The 25,484-nt window shown below is 42.1% G+C and overlaps 1 protein-coding gene across 3 annotated transcripts; it reads right to left on the bottom strand.

Annotated features, from left to right (window-relative positions):
* Positions 1–879: 879 nt before the first annotated feature.
* On the bottom strand, positions 880–25,181 carry DDX19A (DEAD-box helicase 19A). 3 transcript variants are annotated; one of them, XM_068528851.1, is made up of 12 exons: positions 25,013–25,181; positions 21,904–21,952; positions 16,040–16,090; positions 14,799–14,934; positions 12,393–12,485; positions 10,253–10,355; positions 9,741–9,855; positions 6,365–6,542; positions 5,755–5,992; positions 3,284–3,446; positions 2,629–2,820; positions 880–2,194 (listed from the first exon to the last, which is right to left on the bottom strand). In XM_068528851.1, the coding sequence occupies exons 1-12, from the start codon at positions 25,067–25,069 to the stop codon at positions 2,133–2,135; spliced, it is 1,437 nt and encodes a 478-aa protein (XP_068384952.1). In that variant the 5' UTR covers positions 25,070–25,181; the 3' UTR covers positions 880–2,132. The 3 variants fall into 3 exon arrangements, with proteins under 3 accessions (XP_068384952.1, XP_068384953.1, XP_068384954.1); XM_068528852.1 differs by lacking the exon at positions 25,013–25,181 and adding an exon at positions 24,897–24,916; XM_068528853.1 differs by lacking the exons at positions 16,040–16,090; positions 21,904–21,952; positions 25,013–25,181 and adding an exon at positions 14,443–14,503 and having other exon boundaries at positions 14,799–14,924.
* Positions 25,182–25,484: the final 303 nt, after the last annotated feature.

The following is a 25,484-nucleotide window of genomic DNA, read 5'->3' as shown; positions in this document are numbered from 1 at the left end:
TATTGTAAATAGTGCTGCAGTGAACATTGTGGTACATGACTCTTTGAATTATGGTTTTCTCCGGGCATATGCCCAGTAATGCGATTGCTGGGTCGTATGGTAGTTCTTTTTTTTAGTTTTTTTAAGGAACCTCCATACTGTTCTCCATAGTGGCTGTATCAGTTTACATTACCACCAACAGTGCAAGAGGGTTCCCTTTTCTCCACACCCTCTCGAGCATTTATTGTTTGTAGACTTTTTAATGATGGCCATTCTGACCAATATTAAACTTTTGTGCAGTATTAAGAAAAAGTGATTTTGTAAAGACAAACTAGGAAAATGTCCACCACTCAAGACAGTCTAATTTCCCTAAAATAGAAAGGTGGCTAAAATTCAATGAGGACTAACAAGCCAGTAGCAAAATGGTGAGATACGAATGGGCAGCACACCAAAACAGAAAATACAAATACCAATAAACTGAAAATTTGCCGAACATCACTAAATTAAAAAAAAAAAAAAAAAAGACAGTTATATAATCTATTTTTGCTACCCAGACTGGCAGTTTTAAAAATTGATAACAGAGGGGGTTGGTAAGCACGTAATAAGTATCTTTGTTATCACTGCAGTAACATAAATTGGTAAAAACTTTTCGGCAGGCTATATTAACAATGTGTTCAAATGTTAAGGGTCCCCACTCTGACCCAACAACTCTACTTCCAGGTATACATCCTGAGTGAGTCTCAGCTGGGCTGAGAGAGGAGCGGGACTGGTATTTTCACCGTGCGCAACAACACAGTGGAAGCCCCCATGTGCCTATCGCTAGGAGCCATGATGTAATGCTGGGGCGGCTATACGCTGGAATGATGCTTGTTGAGAGTGAGGCACATCCATGTCACATGTCCAAGACACACGGGTAAGTGAAAAGGCAGGTCGCACAAGAGCGTGAGTAGAATGTTCACATTTTTGTAAAAGAAAAGTGGGTTGATATATGCAAACAGATGGCAATATACTGCACGTTCACCAAGCTGCTAGCAATGGTGATCCCGAAGAGGTGGGGATGAGCGCTTACACTTTATATATATATACACACACACATTTTTTAATGAGCATATATTAGTCTAATAAGCAGAAAAATACAAGTAAAAACAAATGATTAGTAAAGCATTTCATAATTATTTTTAAATTTCTTAACATAATGAATGATGGGTATAGCTCTAATTTATCCATCCTTATTCATACAGACAATGTATGAATTAAAGTTCATCTACTGTTATGGATGAACAGCATAATCAGAGTTTTCACTTGGTCATAACTTCCTTTCCAAACTCTGCTGCTCGACTCCAGGCACAGTGTGACATCCATGGGTGAGAATCAACTCACTCGGCCAGGCGTGTGTCAGAAAACCACCAGGTACCTGAGCAGACAGAACAACTGCGGGAGGAGAAGGCAGCCCTAGATCATCCACTCTTGCGAGAGCAGTCCCTCTGAAGATTCACTGACTTCTGTGGTTCTCCCCAAATCTGAGGTTTACAAAGTAGCCAAGATGCTCACACAGGGAGAGAGAAGGATATACTGTGCACAGAGAACAGAGGTAAAAGGGATCAGCTGGAACATCTCTGGATTTGAGGAGAAGGAAGGCGGCCAAGGGCAAGAGACATTCGTGACAAGTCTCAGTCAGGGATGGGGGCTGCTGCTCACAGGCCTCTCTGCCGCCGCCCCCCATGCTCCACCCACGCACAGGAGCTCACACGGCTGAGTTGCCCGGGCCTTTCCTGCCCTCTGCCTACACCTCTATCATTTCTTCAGGGGCTAGAGGCTGGTCTCAATACCCCTAGCCAGAAAACAAGCAGGGGATCCTGGGGCCAGCGATTACCAATAGTGAGCACGTTATTATAAAGACGGAGGAAACCGTGGCTTTGAAAAGGGATGGGAGGAAAAGGACTAAATTTTCCAAAACGCAAATTTTTTCTTCTACCTTCCCCCATCATTTGCGCAATTTTTGTCAAGTCCAAATGTAATTTAAAATGAGGTAGGTAGTTTCTCTCTCCTCGTGCCTTCATCTTTGTGTTGACTGTTGAGGCCTGTGCCGTGAAAGCACTAGTGTCCCGTGCAGGGGGAGCACCAAGGGCGGCACCAGTGACTGCAGGAGCTTCTCAGTTGGCTATTTTCTCAATCTCGTCCAAGTCATCTGTGTCCAGTCTTTCTATTTTCTTATCTGGGGGAAAGAAAAGAGAATTCAAAGAGAGACCAACATGGCATTACAGAGACACACACTCAGGGAAGGGACAGCACAGCAGGGAGGGAGGAAACACAGGTCTCTGCCGCCTAGGAACGTGCTGTGCCTCTGGCCACAGAGATCCTTCACTGAACCCCAAAGGCTTCCAGTGACTGAGCAAGGGACACGGACAGCAACAGCCAGAGCCCCAGGCCCCTCAGCCTGGCCAGGGGGGACTGTCATTCAAGTCCCTGAGCCCCGCCCTCTCCAGGTGTGCTCTTTGAGAACTTCCACGTTGTAGGGAAGGAGGGGAATGGGACAGGGACACAGGCCTCTCTCGGGGCCACAGGAAAACCTACCCTTCACCCTCCCCACCCCGCCGGACTTGCCCCTGTAAGGTAAGGGCCCGGCAGGGGACACTCCCAGGGACTCACTGAAATGCTCCTGGATCCTGTTCAGGATGTTCATGCTGTGCTTGCTGTCCACCATGTTCACGGCCAGGCCCCTCTTGCCAAAGCGGCCGGTGCGCCCGATCCGGTGCAGGTAGGTCTCGTTGTCCGGGTTCCCGTCCTTGTCCACGGGAAGGTCAAAGTTGATGACGACAGACACCTGTTCCACATCGATACCTGCATGAAGGAGAGTTGGACAGGAGTAAGGATGGGAGACAGAAATCCCTGTTGTCCACAGTCAGGCCTACACACACCAACCTCAGGTGGAAGGAACAGTCTGGGATGGGCCAGCTCTGGGATTCAGACAAAGGGGCAGGTAGCAGAACCCAGAGGGAGAAAACAGAACTGTGGCAGGTGCTGACCAAATTATGAAATCAGCCATCAGGCTCCAGAGAGCCTCTGCTGGATACCAGTATCTGGAGAAGCAGCTAAAGCCTCACTGGGGGCCCCAAGAAGAGCAGGCGCCGTTCTGAGCCACCAAGTCAGGACTCCTGGCTTCTGTGAAAGTTCTCCTCTGCCGAGGGAATCCAAACAGGCTCTCCTAGAAAACAGGATCTCCCGCAAACCACCGGAGTGTCCCGCAGATGAGGGTCTCTCTCGCTACCCTGAGCCTGCAGACCAGGACACAATCTCTGCTCACCGCGGGCACACACATTGGTGGTGACCAGAACCTTCTCTTTGCCCTCTCGGAAGCGCTCAATCACTGCAGCCCTCTGCTCCACCACCATTTCACCACTCAGCAGAGCCACCTGGTGGCCTTCTTTTGAGAGCTCTGCTGCCAGCCAACTAGCTGTTTTGCGGGTCTGGAAGGAAGAAAACATTTCAGAAATGAAAGTACCTTAAGAGAATATTTTTGATCTGGAAGACTACTAAAACTTAGCAGTTAAGCATTAAATGTCTTAAAATTGTTAACATGATGTGGTATAAAGAAGTAACCATGTCACTTGGGTGCTAATCTTAGAAAAATATTTAACCTTAATATAATCACAAGGCGGGGGGAAATCAGGGACATTCTAAAGACTACTTACTAGTCTGAACTCCTTTTTTTTTTTTTTTTTAAGGTTTTTTGATGTGGACCATTTCCAAAGTCTCTATTGAACCCGTTACAACATTGCTTCTGTTCCATGCCCTGGCCCCTTGGCCCCGAGGCATGTCGGATCCCAGCTCCCTGACCAGGGATCGAACCAGCACCCCCTACACTGGAAGGCAAAGTCTCAACCACTGGACTGCCAGGGAAGTCCCTAGCCTGGACTCTTCAAGATGTCCATGTCATGAAAGGTGGAGAAACTGTTATAGATTAAGGGAGTCTCAAGAGGGACTAAATGCAACAGACAATCTCTGATTGGCTCTTAGGTTTAACAGCAGCAGCCAAAAGCAATAAAGGCCATTTTGGTACACATGGGGAAAGTGGCATATGATGGACGACAGAGAGGGCACTATCGCTGCATCATTGTGAAAGGTGTGGCAATGGTACTGTGCTCATGCAGGAGCACGTCTCATTCTTAGGAAGCATTTAGGTGGGAAGTGTCCTGATATCTACAACTGACTTTAAAATGATTCAGCAAGGGACTTCCCTGGTGGCTCAGTGGTTAAGAATCCACCTGCCAGAAACAAACACACCATTGTAAAGCAATTATACTCCAATAAAGATGTTAAAAAAATAATAATAATAAAATGTGCATAAAACCCTTACTCTAGAAAGGGACACAACAAATTTAAAATAATTACATTAGGCACGATTTGTTTATATTGAATTTCTAATTCTTACTGTTTAAAACTGTCAGGTGCTTTATTAATTGATACTTTCACAAAATGAGAAATGAGTAATTTCTTTGATGGAAAATCATTAGTGCTATATGGTGCAAATCACCTGATAATTTAATAATGTAAGGCATGGCTCCTATCAAGTTACATTTCAGTAGAGGAATAACATGCTTACATAAGGTTTTTTTTATAATAAGTATTTATATACACACATACTTTCTAAATATACTGAGTTACATTATGTCTGGAAGAAAACAGTGAATCAAAAGGATCTATACTGCAGTTTTCTACCATATATGGCATTAGATATATATCCCAAAGCAAAATAACTGAAAGTATTTTATTAAATAAAAAAAAAAGAATCCGCCTGCCAACGCAGGGGACATGGGTTCGAGCCCTGGTCCGGGAAGATCCCACATGCTGCAGAGCAACTAAGCCCGTGTGCCACAACTACTGAGCCTGCACTCTAGAGCCTACGTGCCACAACTACTGAGGCCACGTGCCGCAACTACTGAGCCCAAGCACCAAGAGCCTGTGCTCCGCAACAAGAGAAGCCACTGCAATGAAAAGCCCGCGCACCGCAACGAAGAGTAGCCCCTGCTCGCCACAACTAGAGAAAGCCTGTGCATAGCAATGAAGACCCAACGCAGCCAAAAAAAAAAAAAAAAGATTCAGGAAAAAGTACAGATATGCCCCACACAAAAGCTTATGGATAAAGTAAATGTTGACAATAGGTGAAGGGCATGAAAGTGCTCATTTTGTATTTTTTTCATCTTTTCTGTAGGTTTGAAAGTTTCAATTTGAGTTTGGGAAAACAATGCCACTCTAAAAAAAATTTTTTTTTAATCTACAAGTATTCCAATAATAGAGTAAGAGCTCTCTTATTCTTACATCGCTTAACAGAATTTTGATGTTTTCTTCAGCGATCTTAACTATTCCTGAAAAATTATTTTGGCTATTATAAATGGGGTCTGTCCTTCCATTTTCTAATTGTTTGTGTTTGACACTGGAAAACTACTTATTTTCTAGTAACTTTCTAACCAACCGTCCTGTTTAGTTTCTTATTTTTCCTACAAATATCAGTTGATTTACTTGGGTTTTCTAATGTATCACCTACAAATGATATAAAGTTCAGGAGACTCTATGCTTAGACTATGTATATGCCTCAGGATACTAAGAAGAAATTGTTTCTTACATCTTCACAAACCACTTCCTTTCCAGCCACAGGGAGGGAACCTGGTCCCCCAGCACTAGGTGGAGCTGGCTGAGAGGGAGGGTGCAGGGCCACACCCTCCCGTGGAGCTCCTCCCCCGCATGCCACCTCCTGCTGCTGCTGCTGCTACTCACGTGGCAGAAGATCATGGCTTGAGCAATAGTGATGGCCCCATAGATATTACACAAGGCCTGGAACTTCTCATCTCTGCTACTGCACAGGACATAATACTGCTTGATGGTGTCCAGTGTCTCCTCCTCGCGCTTCAGTTTGATGATGTTTGGGTCTGGGACCACCTTCTGGGCAAATTTCCAGACAGAGTCTTCGAAGGTGGCAGAGAAAAGCAGCATCTGGCAGTTCCTGGGAAGCATCCTGCAAGGGAAGGCCCAGGTGTTCGACATGACCCCGACCGAGTGTTTCTCTGGAAGGAACAGAAGCACAGCCTCCCCAGGCTTGGATGACCTGCGTCCCCAGGAAGGTGGCAAAGCAGGGAGGAGCACCGCAGCGAGGAGGGAGGAGCAGACGTGGGGCAGGGACGGGTGGTGGTAGAGTCCCTAAGTCTCCTTCCTCAACCCAGGCTGGGGGTATGGTCAGTGCTGACATGGAAATGGCCCACCAAACAAATGCCTCTGAAAGCTGCAGAGTAAAGAACCTGGCAGGGGCAAGAAGAGGAGGGTGAAGTAAAAGGACATGATGCTGCAGATCAGGAGGCCGAGAAGTTCCTCCTGGCTCAAGAGTTCCTACCTCTGGATGCGGACGCTCTGATCTTGGTGGCCCTGAGTAGCTATCATCACGTCAGCCTCATCCAGAACAAAAACCTTGATCTTCTTGGGGTCAATGAACTTGAGCTTGGAGCACCAGTCCAGAACGGTCCCAGGGGTGCCAATGACAATGTGCTCACTGATCTTCTGACCTCTTTCCACTGTGGAGACAAGATGTGTTCTGTGGGTATTTCCATGGCTAAACCCGCTTTCAAAATGAAAGCCTTGCCCATCCTTCCAGAGCTAGAACAAGTTAATTCCAGATTTCAAAACACAGGGTGTTACCCAAAAGTTTTGTGTTCTTCTACTATGAAATGGGCATAATGACACCTATCTCACTGCACTGTGGTCAGGATTAAATCCTACAGTCAACCCTCCATGAGTGTTAGTTTCCCTTTTTCTGCTTTCTCCTGTAATTCCCCATCACCCAACTCTTTTTCTTTAGCATAACACTTATTCTTTTTATACCATCCCTTCACTCATGGTTCATTGATTTCCTTATAAATTGGTAGTTTTGAGTCCTAGGATCCTGGCCCAATGATTTTTTGCTTTGTTAGACATTCTAATTGTGTAGACAGTTTTCCTAAGTACAAATTCTCTTTGATTGAAAAAAACACATTACTCTCAAACTATAGCTGGTGGGAGTTGAAACTGATATAACCATCTATCAGAATTACTAATGCATGTAGCCTTTGACCAGTGCTTCCACTATTACGAATCAATCCTGTATGCACATGAATATGTGTGAAATAACATATATGCAAGGATATGCATGCATTAAAACATAACTAAGCAAAATATGACACACCAAATGGATGACACCAATAAAAGTATAGAACTGTTTAGGAACTGATGTGGAACAATCTCCAAAATACATTATTAAATGTGAAAAAGAGGTTGCAGAGCAATTTGTATACCAATAGGGGCAAAAAAGAATACATGTAATATATGTACATGCGTGTGTGAGTGTTCTATCTATCTATCACATCTATCTCTATTGCCGTGCCATGAGGGATGCAGGATCTTTTAGTTCTCCGACCAGGGATCAAACCCGTGCCCCCTGCAATGGAAGCACAGAGTCTTAACCACTGGACTGTCAGGGAAGTCCCTACATGTTATCACATTATCACTTGCCTGTAGCCACACAGACTATCTCTGGTAGGACATGTGAGGAACAGGTTAGTACTGGGTACCTTTAGGCAGGCAGAACCAGGTGGTTGAAGGGTATGGGAAAAGAAAAGTTTCTACCATATATCCTTTTCAATTTTGAAACATGTGAATGTCAGTTATTTTCAAAACAAAATTTAAAGTTCGAGGAGAAAGGGACTTTGGTCAGGAATTCATTAACTCCACTGGAAAAGTTTTAAATGGACTCTTCAATACATTGTGGTTCTCACTGTCCACTGCCCATCAGTCTAAACTGAACTTTTAAAAATATGATACCTTAAATAGTTAATATACTAATCCTTCAGACACAGTGAAGTCCCCTGTTGTTACAAAACAATCTAGAGAAGATCCAGGTTGTCACAAGATTCTGGTACACTACACTTAGCTGCACCTATCAGTGTAAGACATCAAACACACACAAAAATACTAATAATTTCTGGTTAAAGTACTCTTTCTGCATGCTGAAACATGATGGTTTCCTCCAGGAAGAGCCCTTGTGTGATTATTTGTGTGGTAACTGTACTAGCCGTTTTTGTTTGTTGACTGACAAACTACAGAAAATCAAACAGGGGGAATTCCCTGGTGGTCCAGCGGTTAGGACTCCGCACTCTCACTGCCGAGGGCCCAAATTCGACCCCTGGTCGGGGAACTAAAGTCCCACAAGCCGCACAGTGAGGCCAAAAAAAAAAAAGAAGAAGAGAGAAAATCAAGTAGGGAATTTGATATACACTTTCTTGAAAATGAACAAAGAGAGCCTATCTCTTAAATGAAAACAACTGACTGTTATTTGTTGTCATGATAACGTTTCAGCTTAAGGGAAAATTAGAATTTTGGAACACTTCTATGTGCTGCTGTAGGTTTGAGAGTTTCTCCGTGTATAAACTCCTCTGAGTTGGTTGGTGGTGATACTAATGCATTTTAAATGCTATTTAAAATTTTGTATCATGAAATATGTCAACATTTGGAAGATCAGCATAACTCAGTAAGACAGTATTTTCCAAATGACCAAGGTATGATGTTAGAAAATCACAGTTGGGCAAAAGATGCATTCAAAGTGCAAGGGAGACCAAGGAATTTTAATGTGACAGTACGAAGAGTTCATTAATATGATTTCAGATATCACATGGCAACTAACTTTTAAGTAATTACCATTTGTTAAGTTTTGGTATGGCATCCAAACAAACAATATCTAAAATTGTAAGAAAGGCTAGATTTTCTTCATATTCTTCCCAAGTAAGTACTTGGGGTCCTCAATAATGTTTAAGAGTGTAAGAGAGCAAAAAGTTTAAGAACCGCTGCTCTAGGCGATTATAAACTGCTGGGTTGAAGGGATGTCTCTCTTCCGTTTTTCTAGGTAATGCCAACTGCTTCTGGAAGTCAGTGTGCCGATGTTTACTCCCCACTGGAGCACATGAGGCTTCCAGTTCTTCTACATCTTGGTCAACACTTGGTTTGTCAGACTTCCTCATTTCTACCATCTGAGAGGCATACAGTGGTTTCACCTGACGTTTCCCTGATGACTAATGAAGCTCATCATCTTTTCATGTTTACTGGCCATCTGAATTCCTTCTTTTGTGAAGCGTCTGTTCAACTGGGCCTCTCTCGTCCATTTTCCTGTTGGAATGCTTACTTTTTTCTAATTGATTTGTAGTTTCATATATTCTGATAACTTCTCCATTACCCATTTTCTACCTGCCCCTCCTCCCATTTTAACCCATATTTTCTACATTCTGCAGAACACATGAAAAAGGAATTGGTGGAAGGATTTCTGATTTGGTAAGAGCAAGTGAACTGTACGTGCTCTTAGATTACTCTTACTAAAGCTGTGCTTTACTTTTAAAGAAAGGGAACTGACCCAACCTACCATCTTCAGTGCTCATCCCTCCCTCTTAAGCAGCTTCCAGAACTCTGGATGCTGAATTCAAACCCTGGCTCCTCAGTGAAATACTCCACACTTTAAGAACCCCATGACTCATGCAGGGATTTTTTTTTTAACAACTTAAAATCTTATTTTAGGAGTGGAGAGAATTATTAACAAATCAGCAAGTATTTAAATAGATTTGCTAAAGGCAACACTGGGCTCCAAGGTCAGACTGAACTAGAAAGTTGAATATCATCACCTCATCTTCAAAATTCAAATACCCAACCACCCGTCCCAACTCACGGCCTAGGTCTTGCCCCTTTATACTCACATTTATTGCCTCGAACAGCATAAGCAAGCTTTAGTTCTGGATGAAATCTGCCCATCTGCTCAATCACTTTTCCTGTCTGAAGCGCCAGCTCATATGTTGGGGAGAGGCACAGACACTAACAGGCAGATCATAGAAGATGAGTTTAGGAGAGCCTTGTAGTAACAGACAACAGGCTCTAAAGCAACCAGTACACTGATGTCATTACCACTTGAACAGTGTAGGAAACCACATCCTCGTCAACCAGGCCCACATTTCAGCTGTAGACAGAAGCCTTCAATAGGGAGCCCTGGCTTGGCAGATGCCTTCAGAAGCCACTGTTTAAGGCTGCTGCTTCCGAATCAATTCTACCCAGGTAAGGGCCTGGTGCACCATTGGGCTTTGCCTGAGCGACAGTCTGAGGCATCAGATACATTCAGACTGTACCAGGGGCACCCTCGTTAGACAACCCCCCCAGATGGCACAGCCATTCCCAGGATGAGCAAGCCAGGGCCCCCAGGATTCCACCCCCTCACCTGCGGGTATCTCTCTGCTGGTTCCACTCGGCTGAGCATGGCCAGGACGAAGGCAGCTGTTTTACCAGTACCAGACTGAGACTGGGCAATCAGGTTCTGTGGGCTGGATGAAGGAAGAACAGAGATGAAAATAATATTGGTTAATAACAATCAAGTGTCGGGACTTCCCTGGTAGCGTAGTAGTTAAGAATCCGCCTGCCAATGCAGGGGACACAGGTTCGAGCCCTGGTCTGGGAAGATCCCACGTGCTGTGGAGCAACTAAGCCAGTGTGCCACAACTACTGAGCCTGCGCTCTAGAGCCCACGAGCCACAACTACTGAAGCCTGCGTTCTAGAGCCCATGCTCCGCAACAAGAGAAGCCACGGCAATGAGAAGCCTGTGCACCACAATAAAGAGTAGCCCCCGCTCGCCACAACTAGAGAAAGCCTGTACACAGCAACGAAGACCCAATACAGCCAAAAATAAATAAACAAATGTATTAAAAACAGAACAAAAAACAATCAAGTGTCCAAACGTTCTTTCTGGGTGGTAGGAATAGGGATTTTCCCCCTTCATGCTTCTATTATCCAGGTTTTCTGCACTGAGTACAATGATAAAATTTTATATGTTGTTAAAAAAAACTGCTTAAATATTAAGTGAAATGATGATTATTTTAGATGGGCTCACACTAAGAAATCCTCATTCTAGACTCTAGCACAGCTAGAGTGCCCTAGTTTTATACCCCAAGGGGCCTATGGAAATTAAGACCGCAGAGTAACATCTGTGCCCAGACAAATCCCTGAGCCATGATGTGTCTTCAGGACTCGGCTCCTACTATGTGCTCCCTTTTCTCATCTTTATGGAAAATTTAAGAGAACAAGTCACATGCTTTAGAGGGAACTTTCACATTTCACTTCAGGTAACCCAATGTCATGGGAATAGGTGGCTTTTTTTTTTTTTTTAATTTTTGGTTGCGTTGGGTCTTTGTTGCTGCCTGTGGGCTTTCTCTAATTGCGGTGAGCAGGGGCTACTCTTTGTTGTGGTGCGCGGGCTTCTCATTGCGGTGGCTTCTCTTGTTGCAGAGCATGGGCTCTAGGCGTGTGGGCTTCAGTAGTCGTGGCACGCGGACTCAGTAGTTGTGGCTCACAGGCTCTAGAGCGCAGGCTCAGTAGTTGTGGCGCACGGACTTAGTTGCTCCACGGCATGTGGGATCTTCCCAGACCAGGGCTCGAACCCATGTCCCCTGCATTGGCAGGCGGATTCTTAACCACTAAGCCACCAGGGAAGTCCTAGGTGGCATTTTTATCATTAAAAAAGAGGGACTTCTCTGGTGGTCCAGTAGTTAAGACTCCAAGCTTCCACTGCAAGGGGCACAAGTTCGATCCCTGGTCGGGGAACTAAAATCCCACATGCTGTGTGGTGCAGCCAAAATATAAACAAACAAACAAATAAATAATATAGTTGAATGAAAAAAGTTGCTACCTAAGTATGATACCATTTATGTAAGGTTTAAAAATATGCAAACTTGGAATTCCCTGGCAGTCCAGTGGTTAGGACTCAGCGCTTTCACTGCCGAGGGCCAGGGCCCGGGTTCAATCCCTGGTCAGGGAACTAAGATGCCACAAGCCACACAGCGTGGCCAAAAAAAAACAAACAATGAAAGCAAACTACGTAGTAAAAGGATAAAGAAACATGAGAGAATAATGACCCACATCAGTGATGCTCACTTGGGAGGGGGAGGGGGAGGGGGCTGTGAATGGAGGGAGTTACATGGGGGCTACAACTGCCAACTAGATTAATGGCAGCTTTATTTCTTGGCAGGATGGGGTTACGGAGATGTTCCTGGTATTGCTCCTGATATTTTTTGCAGGTCCCAAAATTTTCAAAATTATTAAAAAACAATAGCAACAACAACAACAAAAAAATAGTTTTTAAAGCTGCATAGAATAACAGCACTAACTTTTTCTATCAGTTTTTATTAAGTGGAAAAGGCAGAAACTGTATTGAATTGCATCAGACTCTCTCTGCACCTGTCTAAGCTGTTCCCCTGAAGAAGCACGTTGCTCCCAACGGCCCATCTTGTGCTCAGGAACACTACAGCTCTTGGTGGAAGATGTTGAACCCAGTTCTGAAGAGGTGTGCCAGGGTCCATATACTTACGGCTCAGCAAGCATCATGGGTAACGCATTCTCTTGTATCTTGGATGGTCGATTGAACCCCATGGCATAGACTCCCTGCAGAAGCTGTGGTTTCCTAGGAGGCCAGGGAGAGAAAGATGGATTCCTAGTTGTTGAAATTGTTTTAAAGGCCTAGAATTTTATTTTTCCCTATATCTAGCAAAGAATGATACTTCCTGTCAGACATATTTTCCTGTGCCTTAAAAAATACTAACTAAAACAGAACAAAACCAAAATCTTTCCCTACTAAATCTTAGTCTGAAACTATTATGCAATTTATACAATCCGGGCTAGTTTCCTTTCTTGGAGAAATTCATCTTTCAGGAGACCCACAGATTTGGTTGGCCTTGGATGACAAACATTCCCAGGATACTGGAAGAATGGTACTTATTAATTCATAGTATAAAATAAATTATAAAAGACATATCTAAAAATAAACACTGCTTACTATGCCACTAAGATACAGAAGTCCCTTTAGGGAATGAGATTTCAGTTTTCATTTCTTAGTGCAGATGTTCCACTGAACCACAGTCATTTTGTGTTCCATGGGCCTTCCAAAGCCAGCTGTGCAAGAACTCGGGACAACTGAGAGGTAAGAAAATTGATTCAGCCAGTTTCTAGTAAATAGGTAAAGGGAGTTCAGTTATCATACTGAACTCTACGAGTGATGAGATTTACTTATTATGTCTAGGCAAAATCAAAACTAGAAAAGCACCAACTTCTTCCATAAGTAGCCACACAACAAATATCAAATAAAGCTGCTTTTGTAGTACATTTATAATAAGCTCTCTGCTACCTCTAAATTGACAGGGTGTTTAACAAAAATCCCACCACACTGTTTTTAAAGAAAAGTCAAACCAAGTCAGGAGTGTTCTCTAAGCCTTCCTTAAAGTTTAACAGGCTCTCTAAAAGGCAATTCTTCTGGCATATGGTGGTTCTCAGATACAAAGAACTTTGAAAAGTAACATCCATTTGGAAGAAAAGGTTGTGAAGCTTAGCAGATTCTGATTTGGTTGCCAAGGAAACAAAGTCACTACTGAAAGAGGACTCAAGTGATCCAAGAACTTTCAGTGGCTCATTATTTTTCTTTTATTTTGCAGATCTTTTCAGTAAAAAATAGACAAAGTATATTCGGTAACCTAGGTTTTATTCTTGGTTTCCTTTGGCTACTAACAATTAAATCAGAAAGAACTTGCCTTTTCAAAGAGGACAGTTCATCACTGGTTGACCTGAGAACTCCAGTCCTTTAAATGAAAGGAACTTAAAAAGGCCACTGATACTTGGAAAAGCAAGCTGTCAGAGCACATCTAGCTGCTCGGACAGAATTTATGAATGGAAGCAGAGATGACAGGTTTGCTGAAAAAAGCCTTTGACAAAGAAAATACACATAGAAAAGTATAATGTCCTGAAAATATTCAAAAAAAGAGGCCTCACTTTAAAAACCTTGCTCTTAGCTATTGCTGCATTAACAACTTGATTTGGTTCTAGTTAGCTCTCTTATTTTAAGTGTCTCTTACTCTAAAGTGGTGGCAATAGTTGGCAGAAACGTGGCCCCTATTTGCCTACAGGGGGCATATGATAGATTTTGCTGAACAAAGGCAAAGAATCCATTCATTCCACCACTTTCTTATTCACTAGCTATTTTCTGTGATTTGAGTCCTGGCAGGCAGCAAGAATGGTAGCTATGTCCTGTGTTACTCATAACACCCAGCACAGTGTCATGTACATAAACCAACAACCCTAAATACCTCTTTACTAACTTACTGAAGGAAACAAAAAACTTGGCATAACATTACATAATTCTCTGCCTTTAAAACAAGGACATGTTAGAAGTCATTCTCACCACAGTGCATAAATGTGCACACTTAGGGCTTAATTCTGGGTTCTGGATTTTTCAAAAAATTCTGGAACACTGAAGGCTGATTTCCACTGCAGTTACTGGGAATCCTGCACAGGCTTCTTGGACAGATTTTATAAAAGCAGATAAACTGTTCTTAACACTGTAAACCCTATAGTCTAACAAAAGGGCTTACCTAATAAGAAATGTTCCTGACATCCAGAAATCACCTGTCAGCCAATATTTTATTGAAAGTTCTAAGAGCATAAAAGAAAAAAGACTTTCAGCTATGATGAATAAATTTGTGGCATTAAAAAATCCCTAAGGAGAAGAACTGGGTAGCCAAGAGACAAGGGTGGAAGGAGACCATCACTTTTTCACACTTTTAAACTTTTGAAACATGTGAATTATTAACTAGTCAAAGAAAGTAAATATACTAAGATTTTTTAAAAATAAAAGGAGAAAGTAAAATTCCCACAAGATCTCTGATATGCTAAGTCTTATAAAGGAGGGACTAACAAGGAACAGTTGTTCAAAGGAACAGATACTCACAGCCGAAGCTCCTCGAAGGACTTCACCGAGTAGAGTGGGGAGTTTGGATCCCGCTGCAGGACTTCCACTTGGTTGGTGTTATCGACAAGGTTGCTTCTGATCAGCTTGTTGAGTAAGGACTGGGCGGCTCTGTCCTCTGTAGGAAAAAACCAGTAGATCTTCCTCATACTCACTGGGCAAACCCCACCCTTGTGAAACCTCTCTCCCCATGTCTGCACCCACACCTGAATGGCCCAGCAAGGTGGGAGAAAAACATAATCACACCAAAAGGTCTCACTTTAAACTCCTGACTGCTAGACTCAAGTGGGCTGAGCTGCCCAGCAAGACTTTATGTTTCTATACGCCACTCATTTCTTCTCTCTTCAACTTCTAACCTCTCCACATTCTCACTCATCTAATGACCCTGCTACTCACTTCCCTGAGAAGTGAACGTAATCAGAAGCACCTCCACGCGCTGCCGTGACAACCCACACACCCACTTGCGTTTGTGTGCGTCCTTTCCACCTTCCCTGCTGTGACTATGGATGGACCGCCGTGCTCCTGAGGCTAGCCCCTCTACTCATACAATGGGTCCCATTCCGTCTTGCAGACAAGGATATTTCTCCCAGCAGTGACCTTCTCTCTTGCATGATCAGTTTCTCCCTCTAATGGATCATTCCCCCCAGCACGTATACACGTCGTAACACGTATACACGTCGTAACACGTATACACGTCGTAACACGTATACACGTCGTAACACGTATACACGTCGTAACACGTCTCATCATAAATGTGCTTCCGCCTTTATCCCACATCCCCATCCAGTTACTGTCCCAGTTCTCTGCTCGCCTTCACGGGACATTCCCTGACAGGGCTGTCTGTACTCATGTCTTCACTTTCTCTTCTCCCCTTCTCTACAGAATGTACACTGAAGAGGTTTTTTTAATTTAACCTCCCCACCTGACCTCAACAGCCCTTGTCAAGCTCACCAATGACTCTACACTCTAAATCAACTGAACAATTTTTAGTTCTCTCAACCAACTTATTACCTATATATGACTCCCTACTTTTGAAACACTTCCTTCTTTTGGTTTCTGGGATACCACTCTCTTTTGGTTCTCCTTCTATCTCACTGTTTTCAATTTCCTTGGCTGATTCCCCTCATCTCCTTGATCTTATAACTCAGAATGCCTCTGGCTCCAGAAAGGCACGTCCTAGGTGATACTATGTCTCTTGCTACAGGGTTTCAAAGATTAGTTACCTTTCTCTTCTTCTTCTGTTTTCTCTGGAGTGGCATCGGTTTTGATAACACCTGCACAAGAAAACAGTTATCATAATCAGAAAGGCAAGTATCAAATCCACTCAAAAGGGGACCTCCCTGGTGGTGCAGTGGTTAAGAATCTGCCTGCCAATGCAGGGGACACGGGTTCAAGCCCTGGTCCAGGAAGATCCCACATGTGGCGAAGCAATTAAAGCGGTGCGCCACAACTACTGAGCCTACGCTCTAGAGCCTGCGAGCCACAACTATTGAAGCCCACGCGCCTAGAGCCTGTGCTGCACGACAAGAGAAGCCACCACAATGAGAAGCACGCACAATGCAACGAACAGTAGCCCCCACTCGCCGCAACTAGAGAAAGGCCGTGCACAGCAACGAAGACCCAACACAGCCAAAAATAAATATAAATAAATACATTTATTTTAAAATAAAATCCACTCAAAAGGTGGGACAATATAAATATCAAACCTTATTTAAGTGATCAAAATTTAAATAGTTGGCGTTTCTATAAGTTTAATGGATTTTTATTCCTAGGAAGTTTAGTGCATAAGAAAATTTCAAATTTCTAGAAATGCTGGCTGACTTCAGAGTGATCAGATATGTCACCTCTGACTTATTTAAAATATAGCATTAGGGCTTCCCTGGTGGCACAGTGGTTACAAATCCGCCTGCCAGTGCAGAGGACACAGGTTCGAGCCCTGGTCCGGGAAGATCCCACATGCCGTGGAGCGACTAAGCCCGTGCGCCACAACTACTGAGCCTGCGCTCTAGGGCCTGCGAGCCACAACTACTGAGCCCACGTGCCATAACTACTGAAGCCCGCGCACCTAGAGCCCGTGCTCCGCAACAAGAGAAGCCACCACAATGAGAAGCCTGCGTGCTGCAACGAAGAATAGCCCCCGCTCGCGGCAAGTAGAGAAAGCCCGTGCGCAACAACGAAGACCCAAATGCAGCCAAAAATAAATAAATAAATAAATAAAATTTAAAAAAATAAAATAAAATATAGCATTATTATAACTATATTTAAAATATAGCATTATGTTAGCAGACACAATGAGACATGAGAAAGAAAATAAATATTAAAAATTAAAAGGAAGAGGTAAAATGATCACTTTTTTAAAAATTAATTAATTTATTTTTGGCTGTGTTGGGTCTTCATTTCTGTGCAAGGGCTTTCTCTAGTTGCGGCAAGCGGGGGCCATTCTTCATCGCGGTGCGCAGGCCTCTCACTATTGCGGCCTCTCTTGTTGTGGAGCGCAGGCTCAGTAGTTGTGGCTCACGGGCCCAGTTGCTCTGCAGCATGTGGGATCTTCCCAGACCAGGGCTTGAACCCGTGTCCCCTGCATTGGCAAGCAGATTCTCAACCACTGCACCACCAGGGAAGCCCAATGATCACTTTTTTAGATTACATGATTGTAAACTTGCAGGACTAAGAGTATCAACTTAAAAATGACTACAAAATAAGATATCTCAGGAAAAGATAAAAGAGCTAGGTACAAAATAAATAAATAGAAATCAGTAGCTTTTATAAATAGAGATATTATTGAAAAGATCCTCTTTATAATAGCAACTAAAAAGATAAAATATTGCACCTAGAAATAAAATTAACAAAAAATATATGAGACTTATATGAAGAAAACTTTAAAACACTCATAAACTAACGCAAAGAGATAAAGCTAAAAAGCTCATAAATAAATTAAAATGGAACTCTAAGATATTCAATTAACCCAAAAGAAAGCAGGAAAAGAGGCAGAGAAACAAAATATAAGGGGACAAACAAACAGTAAAATTGCTAACCTAAACCCAACCACATCAATAATTACATTAAATGCAAACGGATAAAATACTCCAATTAAAAGACAGAGATTAGAAAAAAAAAAAAAAAGACAGAGATTAGTAGAATGGATAAAAAAGCAAGATCCAACTGTCAGCTGTCTACAAGAGGCACATTTTATTTTTTAATTTTTTTAAATTGAGGTATAGTTAATTTACAATATTGTATTAGTTTCAGGTGTCCAACATAGTGATTCAAAATTTTTATAGATTATACTCCTACAAGAGACACACTTTAAATACAAAGACACAAACAAGTTGAAAGTCAGTGGATGGAAAGAGATACATCGCGCAACCAGTAAGCATATGAAGGCTGGAGTGGCTCAGGTAATGCAGATTTTAAGACCAAAATCACCACCAGAGATAAAGGAGGATATTTCTAATAAGAGGTCCATTCATCAGGAAGACATAAATGTGAATGTACCTGGCAACAGATCTACAAAACACAGGAGGCCAAAACTGACAAAATTAAAGGGAGAAATAAGACTATTCCACAATTGTCGTTGGAAATTTTAACACTTCTCTTTCAACAACTGGAAGAACTAGACCAAAAAGCAAACAAACAAAAAACAGTCAAGACATAGAAGATCTGAGTAACACTATCAACAACAGTGGCCTAATTGACATTTAGAGGACACTATACCCAATAACTGCAGAATCATATTTAATGGCTTCTGATCAAAATGGAGTTAAATTAGAAATTAATAAGATATCTAGAAACCCCCCAAATATCTGGAAATCAAACAACACAGTTCTAAATTATCCATGGGCCAATGAAGAAATCAAAAGGGAAACTGAAACTATTTTAAGTATATGATAAAAAAGAAGAGGAAAGTAAACCCCAAGTAAGCAGAAGGAAAAAAATACAGAGTAGAAATCGATGAAATAAAAGACAAATATTCAAGAAAATTAACATTGCCGAAGCCTAGCTCTTTGAAAAGATAAAAAAAACTGGTAAGTCTCTAGGTAGACTCATCAAAAAAAAGAGAACAAACACATACCGCCAGTAATAGAAATGAAAGAGGGGACATCACATATGCTCAGTCATTAAAACATTCCTAAAGGACACAAAAAGGGATTTGAAAAAAAAGGAAAGACTTAATCATAGGTTTTATAAAAAGACTCAATAGCATATAGATGTTAAGTTATAAATGTAACATGGTCCTAGGAGAAATACTAAAAGATTCTTCGTCTTCTTAGAACTAGTCAAGTTGACTATAACAGAATACATATGGAAAATAAGAATAGCCAGGAACACTCTAAAAAAAGATCAATGGGGACTTCCCTGGCGGTCCAGTGGTTAAGACTCTGTGCTTCCACTGCAGGGGGTGTGGGTTCGATCCCTGGTTGGGGACCTAAGATCCTGCATGCTCTGCGGCGCAGCCAAAAAAAAAAAAGATCAATGAATGGGGACCAGCACTCACAGATATTAAAGCATGTCATAATGCTCCAGCAATCAGGAATATGAACCTGGTACATGAATATGCAAAATAAACTTGATAGGATAGATGAGAAAATGCAGAATTTGGTATATAATACAGGTGGATCTCAAACTAGAGAGGAAGAATGGACTATTACAAAAGTGGCACTGAAACAAATCTGTAGCCATCTTGAAATTAAAAAGGTGAAACACACTAGAGAAAACACTTTGGATCCATACCTCACAATTCACACCAGGAAAAATTCCAAAAGGATCAAAGACTGAAGTATGAAAACTGACTCAAATTCCAGAAATAATAATGTAAAAGACTGATACGTTTGACTATATAAAAATGTTTGCAGAGGGACTTCCCTGGTGGTCCAGTGGTTAAGACTCCATGCTCCCAATGCAGGGGGCCCAGGTTCCATCCCTGGTCAGGAAACTAGATCCTGAATGCAGCAACTAAAGATCCCGCATGCTGCAACGAAGATCCTGCATGCCGAAACTAAGACCCGGTGCAGCCAAATAAATAAATAAATAATTTAAAAAAAAAAAAGTTTGCAGAGCAAAAATACACAAGAAAAAAGTCAAAAGACAAAACTGACTGAAGTATTAGCAACTTCTATCACAATCTTAAAATATGAAGTTCATATTTAGAAAAAAGACAAAAAGCTCAGTAGAAAAGGAAACACAAATTCCTTTATACTTATGAAAATATTCAACCTTATTAATGAAATACAAAATGTATTACACTGATCCACCATGTTTTACCTGTCAGATTAGCAAAATTTCAAGTTTTTGACTAAAAATTCTGTGGTGGGGCTATAGGAAAACACTTTCATGCTTTACTGATAGAAATATAAATTGGTATAATATTTATGGAGGGTACCTTGAAAAATACTGATAAAAAGTGCAAGTGCATATGCCTTTGACCATGGATATCCATTTTGGGGGAATTTATCCTACAAATGTATTTGCTTACATGTAAAAAGAATTAAGTTCATGGTTATTACATGAAACACTTTATAACAGTGAAAGAATGTGACCAACCCAAGTATCTATCAAAAAATGACTGGTTAAATAAATTATGGTCTATCAACACAATGTAATACTATGCAGTTACAAAACTGAGTGAGGAAACTCCATTTACTGGTAAGGAAAGCTTGCCAAGGTATGTTGTTGAATGAAAAAAAGTAAGTACACTGTGTATACTCTGCCATCTTTTGGTGAGAGAGAGGGAGAGAGGGAGAAAAATCTGTATTTGATTTGCATAAAGAAACATTGGAAGTGCAACTGAGATTATCATACTAAGTGAAGTAAGTCAGAAAGAGAAAGACAAATACCATATGAGATCACTTATATGTGGAATCTAAAATATGACACAAATGAACCTATCTATGAAACAGAAACAGTCACAGACATAGAGAACAGACTGGTGGTTGCCAAGGGGGAGGGGGTTGGGGGAAGGATGGGGAGGGGGTTGGGGGAAGGATGGAGTGGGAGGTTGAGGTTAGCAGATGTAAGCTATTATACATAGAATGGATAAACAACAAGGTCCTACTGTATAGCACAGAGAACTATATTCAATATCCTATGATAAACCACAATGGAAAAGAATATATGAAAAAAGAATGTGTATGTATGTATAACTGAATCACTTTGCTGTACAGCAGAAATGAACATAACATTGTAAACCAACTATACTTCAATTAAAAAAAAAAAGAAACTTTGGAAGAATATTAAAAATCCAATAACAGTGGTTACTTATGGCATAGGGTGGTATATGGGTTGAACTGTGTCCCCCCCAAAATTCATATGATCAAGTCCTAACCCCCCAGTATCTCAGAATGTGATCTCCTTTTGAGATAGGTTCACTGCAGATGTAATTAGTTAAGATGAGGTTGTTAGGATGGGCCCTAATCCAGTATGACCAATGTTCTTATTAAAAAGGGAAATTCTGGATGTAGACATGCACAACACCATGAAGGCAGAGACTGGGGTGATGATGACAGAAATGCCTATAAGCCAAGGAATGCCAAAGATAGCCAGCAAACCATCAGAAGCTAGGAAGAGACATGGAATAGATTCTTCCTCACAGCCTTTAGGAGGAACTAAACCAGATGACACCTTGATCTCACACTTCTGGCCTCCAGATCTGAGACAATAAATTTCTGTTGTTAAACCACCTAGTTTGTAATACTTTGTTGTGGGAGCCCTAGCAAAGTAATATAGGTGGGGCGTGGGATCTGGGTAAATGGTGGTTCAGGATGGGAAGGAGGCCTTTCACTTACTTATACTTTCTGAATTTTGAACCCAGATTAACCTTTAAAAAAATTAAATTAAAAAAAACTTACGGAAACATTATCAAGTGAACAGTGACTGTACAATCCAATAGTGATTCTTGATTTTAAGGAGTCAGAAGCTAGATAAAATCTGGAGAACTAATCTATCTCCATCATTAATGAAACTGAATTTACTGGTTCTCAAATCCAGTGCTGACATTTGCCAAACATGCTAAATGAAAGCTCCTTTCCACATTGCAGCTATGAGTGCAAAGCAGAAGTGCACATGTAGCTTCTAGTTACTAGTGACTCACCATTGGTATCTGGTTTGACTTTCTCTTCCTTGATCTGCAAATTACTCATCTGAATGGGAATAAAAGGAAACAAGAGTAGAGACACCTGATAACCAAATACCATGAATTACACAATTGACCGTTAAACACAAGGTTTGAACTTCAAGGGTTCACTTATTCAAGGATAAATGCTACAGTATTACTCAACCCATGGTTGGTTGAATCCAAATATGTGGAACCACATATACGGAAGGACAATGTTAGTTATTTGGCGATTTTCAGCTGCAGGGAGGGTTGGGGGCTCATAACCCCCAAGTTGTTCAATGGTTAACTACATTTATTAAGCTAATGTACACAAGTCTAAATGGTAAAACAAAAAAGGGGGGAGGGTCTTACCCAACTGTTAGCAAGCTATGTTTATTTACTTATTTTTAATTTTTATTTTATTTTTTTGGCCGCGCCGCATGGCATGTGGGATCTTAGTTCCCCGACCAGAGATGAAACCTGTGCCCCCTGCAGTTGAAGTGCGGAGTCCCAACCACTGGACCGCCAGGGAATTCCCAGGAAGCAACATTTTAAAACATTTACTTATACCAGCCACCCAATAAGCAGAGTGGTTGAAACCAGATACCAAGTATGTTTAGGTCTATATTTGTGTTATTCATAATAACACAGCTAGATTAGGGTTGTAGGTTAAAAAAGATTTGAAACCAATTCTCAGTAACTGTCTTTTAGGGAATATCTGATGCTAAATACTAGATTTAAATTCTAGAGTACAGAATCATATCCTTTATAATACTTTTTGATTTATTTGTGGCTGTCAGTTTTATACTTCTGACCTGATTCCTCCTGAACTCCAGTGCCACATTTCCAAATGCTTGATGGGCACTGTATAGAAAAGAGTTAACACAGCAGGACTGACTGCTATCCTTAGGAAAGCCAGCTTGCAAAGTTGGCCCCTGGCTGGCATCTGGAAACTTGGATTTGGAGAGGATTCCCACCATTCCCAGAACCGCTGAGGGGTTCACTAACTATCTTTCTAAAAACATGTGGTTTATGATAACACCTGGTTTCCTTCTAGGGGTCTGGAATTTTGGTACTGCTAGGCAAAGAATGACGATGTGATAGACCCCTAATAAAAACACTGAGCACTGAGTCTCCAATGAGCTTCTCTGACAACACTTCATATGTGTTATTACAATCTGTGGCTAGAGGAATTAAGCAGGAATGAAGTGGAGCTTGTGACTCCTCTGGGAGAAGATTCTTGGAAGCTTGTGCCTGGTTTCCTCTGGACTTTGCAACACGGGCCTTTTCCTTTTGCTAATTTTGCTTTTCATTGTAATAAATCACAGCTGTGAGTACAATCATATGCTGAGTCCTATGAGTTCTCCCGGGAAATCATTGAACCTGTACACCTCCTGGTGATTCCCAACACAGGTACTTACCAAGTTGTCCTCCTTACCTGAAATTCAGAACAGCCAAACATGAACTCATCATCCTACATATCAAATCTGCTGTTCCTCCCACTCCCCTAATCCTGTTATTAGCACTATATTAATACCACCTTGTGGGATCCAGGTTGAAAACAGTAATCTTTGCCTTTATCTCCCTTCTCTTCTTTTTTTTAAAATCTTCATACCTCCACAATTATCTCTTGAATCCATCCCCTCATCTTCACTTTCATCATTCAACATAGGCCCTCTATCTCTGGGCTATAAGAGTAACTTCCACATTGATCTCCTTTCCTTTAGACATCACTCCTAATATATACTGTTCTCTGCAGTCCAATAAATCTTGCTAGCTCTCAGATCTAATCTTGTCAATATCCTTCTTAAAAACCCCCAAACCAGCCAAATAAAGCCTTTCATTTTTAAGTTCTTTGTTAAGGTCCAAAGTACACTCCTACGATATTTTCAGTACTGCTCCTACTACAACCCGACAAGCTTAAGCTGCAGCAAAAATGAGTTCTGATTCCTGTTCTCTAGGCAAGTCCAGCACTTCTGTGCATTCTATTCTAAAATGCCGTTCACCTTCATCTCTATCTTAAATGATTATTTTCTAATATCCAGCACAAATATAAACTTCTTCATGAGGAATTTCCCTGACTTTCCTACTCATAAACATCCTCTCCCTATTCAAAGTTCATTTCTCACATTATTCTTACCCTTTTCACAGCACCTCCCACATTCTAGGCTTCCTAACTAGTTTGTAAAGCTTCTTCCTAAACTTTCCTGGATTTAGCCCATTTCAACTATCTGCTGAGAAACTGACAATCCTCCCAAAGCAATAAAGGGTGACTGGAAAAGAAATGTAATTTAGGCATTAAAAGGTTACATAAGACTTCAGACTACATGGGACTTCCCTAGAGGTCCAGTGGTTAAGACTCCACGCTTCCACTGTAGAGGGCGCAGGTTCGATCTCTGGGAACTAAGATCCCTCATGCCGCACCGAGGTGGGGGTGGGGGGAAAGACTTCTGACTACAAAAAAACCCCTATATTCTTAAAATCAATGGTCTATTACCACCAAACAAAGGTAACTTAGAGATAAGAACGGAGAGTCACAGTTTACACTATAGTTAACTTCCCACTGAATGGATCTTCATTAATCAAAGAACCAGTATATGAAATTAAATGTCTCTTTAAACACAGATGAAACAATCTGTAGTGCCTCCCCCCGTTTGCAGTAGATTGAAACACTAAATATAAACCTGAATCTGTTATTCTGCAAAGTGCTACAAACTGCCAACCATGTTAAGCACGCATCTAAAAAACGGTAAAATAAGAGTAGCAGAGAATCACTCAGAAACCAGATGAAAAAAGAGAATCAGCATTGCGCCTTTTCTTACAATCCCCACTGAGAAGGAGGTGCAGTGCAGAAAAGACAGCATACATAGCAGGGCCAGATTTGCCACAGGATAAAAGTCTTTAACTGGCCCAGATCAAAGGAAAAGGCTCCATACTGGTCTCTTCTGCCTTAGCCGCAAAACAAAGCTAAGAGATTCCTCCCAGCAAACCTTTAGGGGTGTGTGGGCCACGGGCCTGCCCAACCCAGAGAGCTCCCTGGACTCCAAGCAGGGTCGACTTGGGCCCTCCTACTTCGCTCGCCCCGCCTGGAGCTGAAGCCACTGACCGACTTGACAGCCGCTTCCTGCTCGTCCACTGCCAGGGCCCACGAATCGGTGGCCATGGTCCCGGAGGAAGAAGGCCGACTGGCGAAAAACACAACCGCACGCACGGCAACACCAGCCCTAAGCTCTCTGCCGGCGCAAGAACCACACTCACGCGGACCGGAAGCGGCGATGCGCGAAGATGACGTCAGTTCCCGCCCGGCGCGAGACGTCACCATCCGCGCGGCGCCACGCAGGGCCTAACATCGGGCTTCGATTCCCTTTCTCGTGCGCAAACCTGCTTTTTCCGCGGACTTTCCCGGGAGCAACCTCATCGTGCCTGGAAATGCGTAAGTTCTATGGGGTGAAACTCGTAGACCTCACTTCTTTGCCTTACGTCACTCTGAAGTAACCTAAATTTTATTTTTAGGTCTGCCACGTCTCATAATAAATGTGTAAGTCTCTGTCTGAGCTGTAAAGCCTTGCGCAAAGGAA

The sequence above is a fragment of the Eschrichtius robustus genome, chromosome 19, assembly GCF_028021215.1.
Source record: "Eschrichtius robustus isolate mEscRob2 chromosome 19, mEscRob2.pri, whole genome shotgun sequence".
In the NCBI taxonomy this organism is placed as follows: Eukaryota; Metazoa; Chordata; class Mammalia; order Artiodactyla; family Eschrichtiidae; genus Eschrichtius; species Eschrichtius robustus.
Note: the sequence above shows the minus strand (reverse complement) of the source record. Positions and strands in the feature narration are given on the sequence as shown.

Bases quoted from the DNA above. Each gene is read 5' to 3' on its own strand.
- DDX19A (XM_068528851.1), bottom strand. From the start codon at position 25,069: ATGGCCACCGATTCGTGGGCCCTGGCAGTGGACGAGCAGGAAGCGGCT. The intron at 21,953-25,012 runs GTCAGTGGCTTC...ATTCCCATTCAG, and splicing joins AGGAAGCGGCTGTCAAGTCG to ATGAGTAATTTGCAGATCAA. The intron at 3,447-5,754 runs GTGAGTAGCAGC...TCTTCCTTCCAG, and splicing joins AAGCCATGATCTTCTGCCAC to ACCCGCAAAACAGCTAGTTG.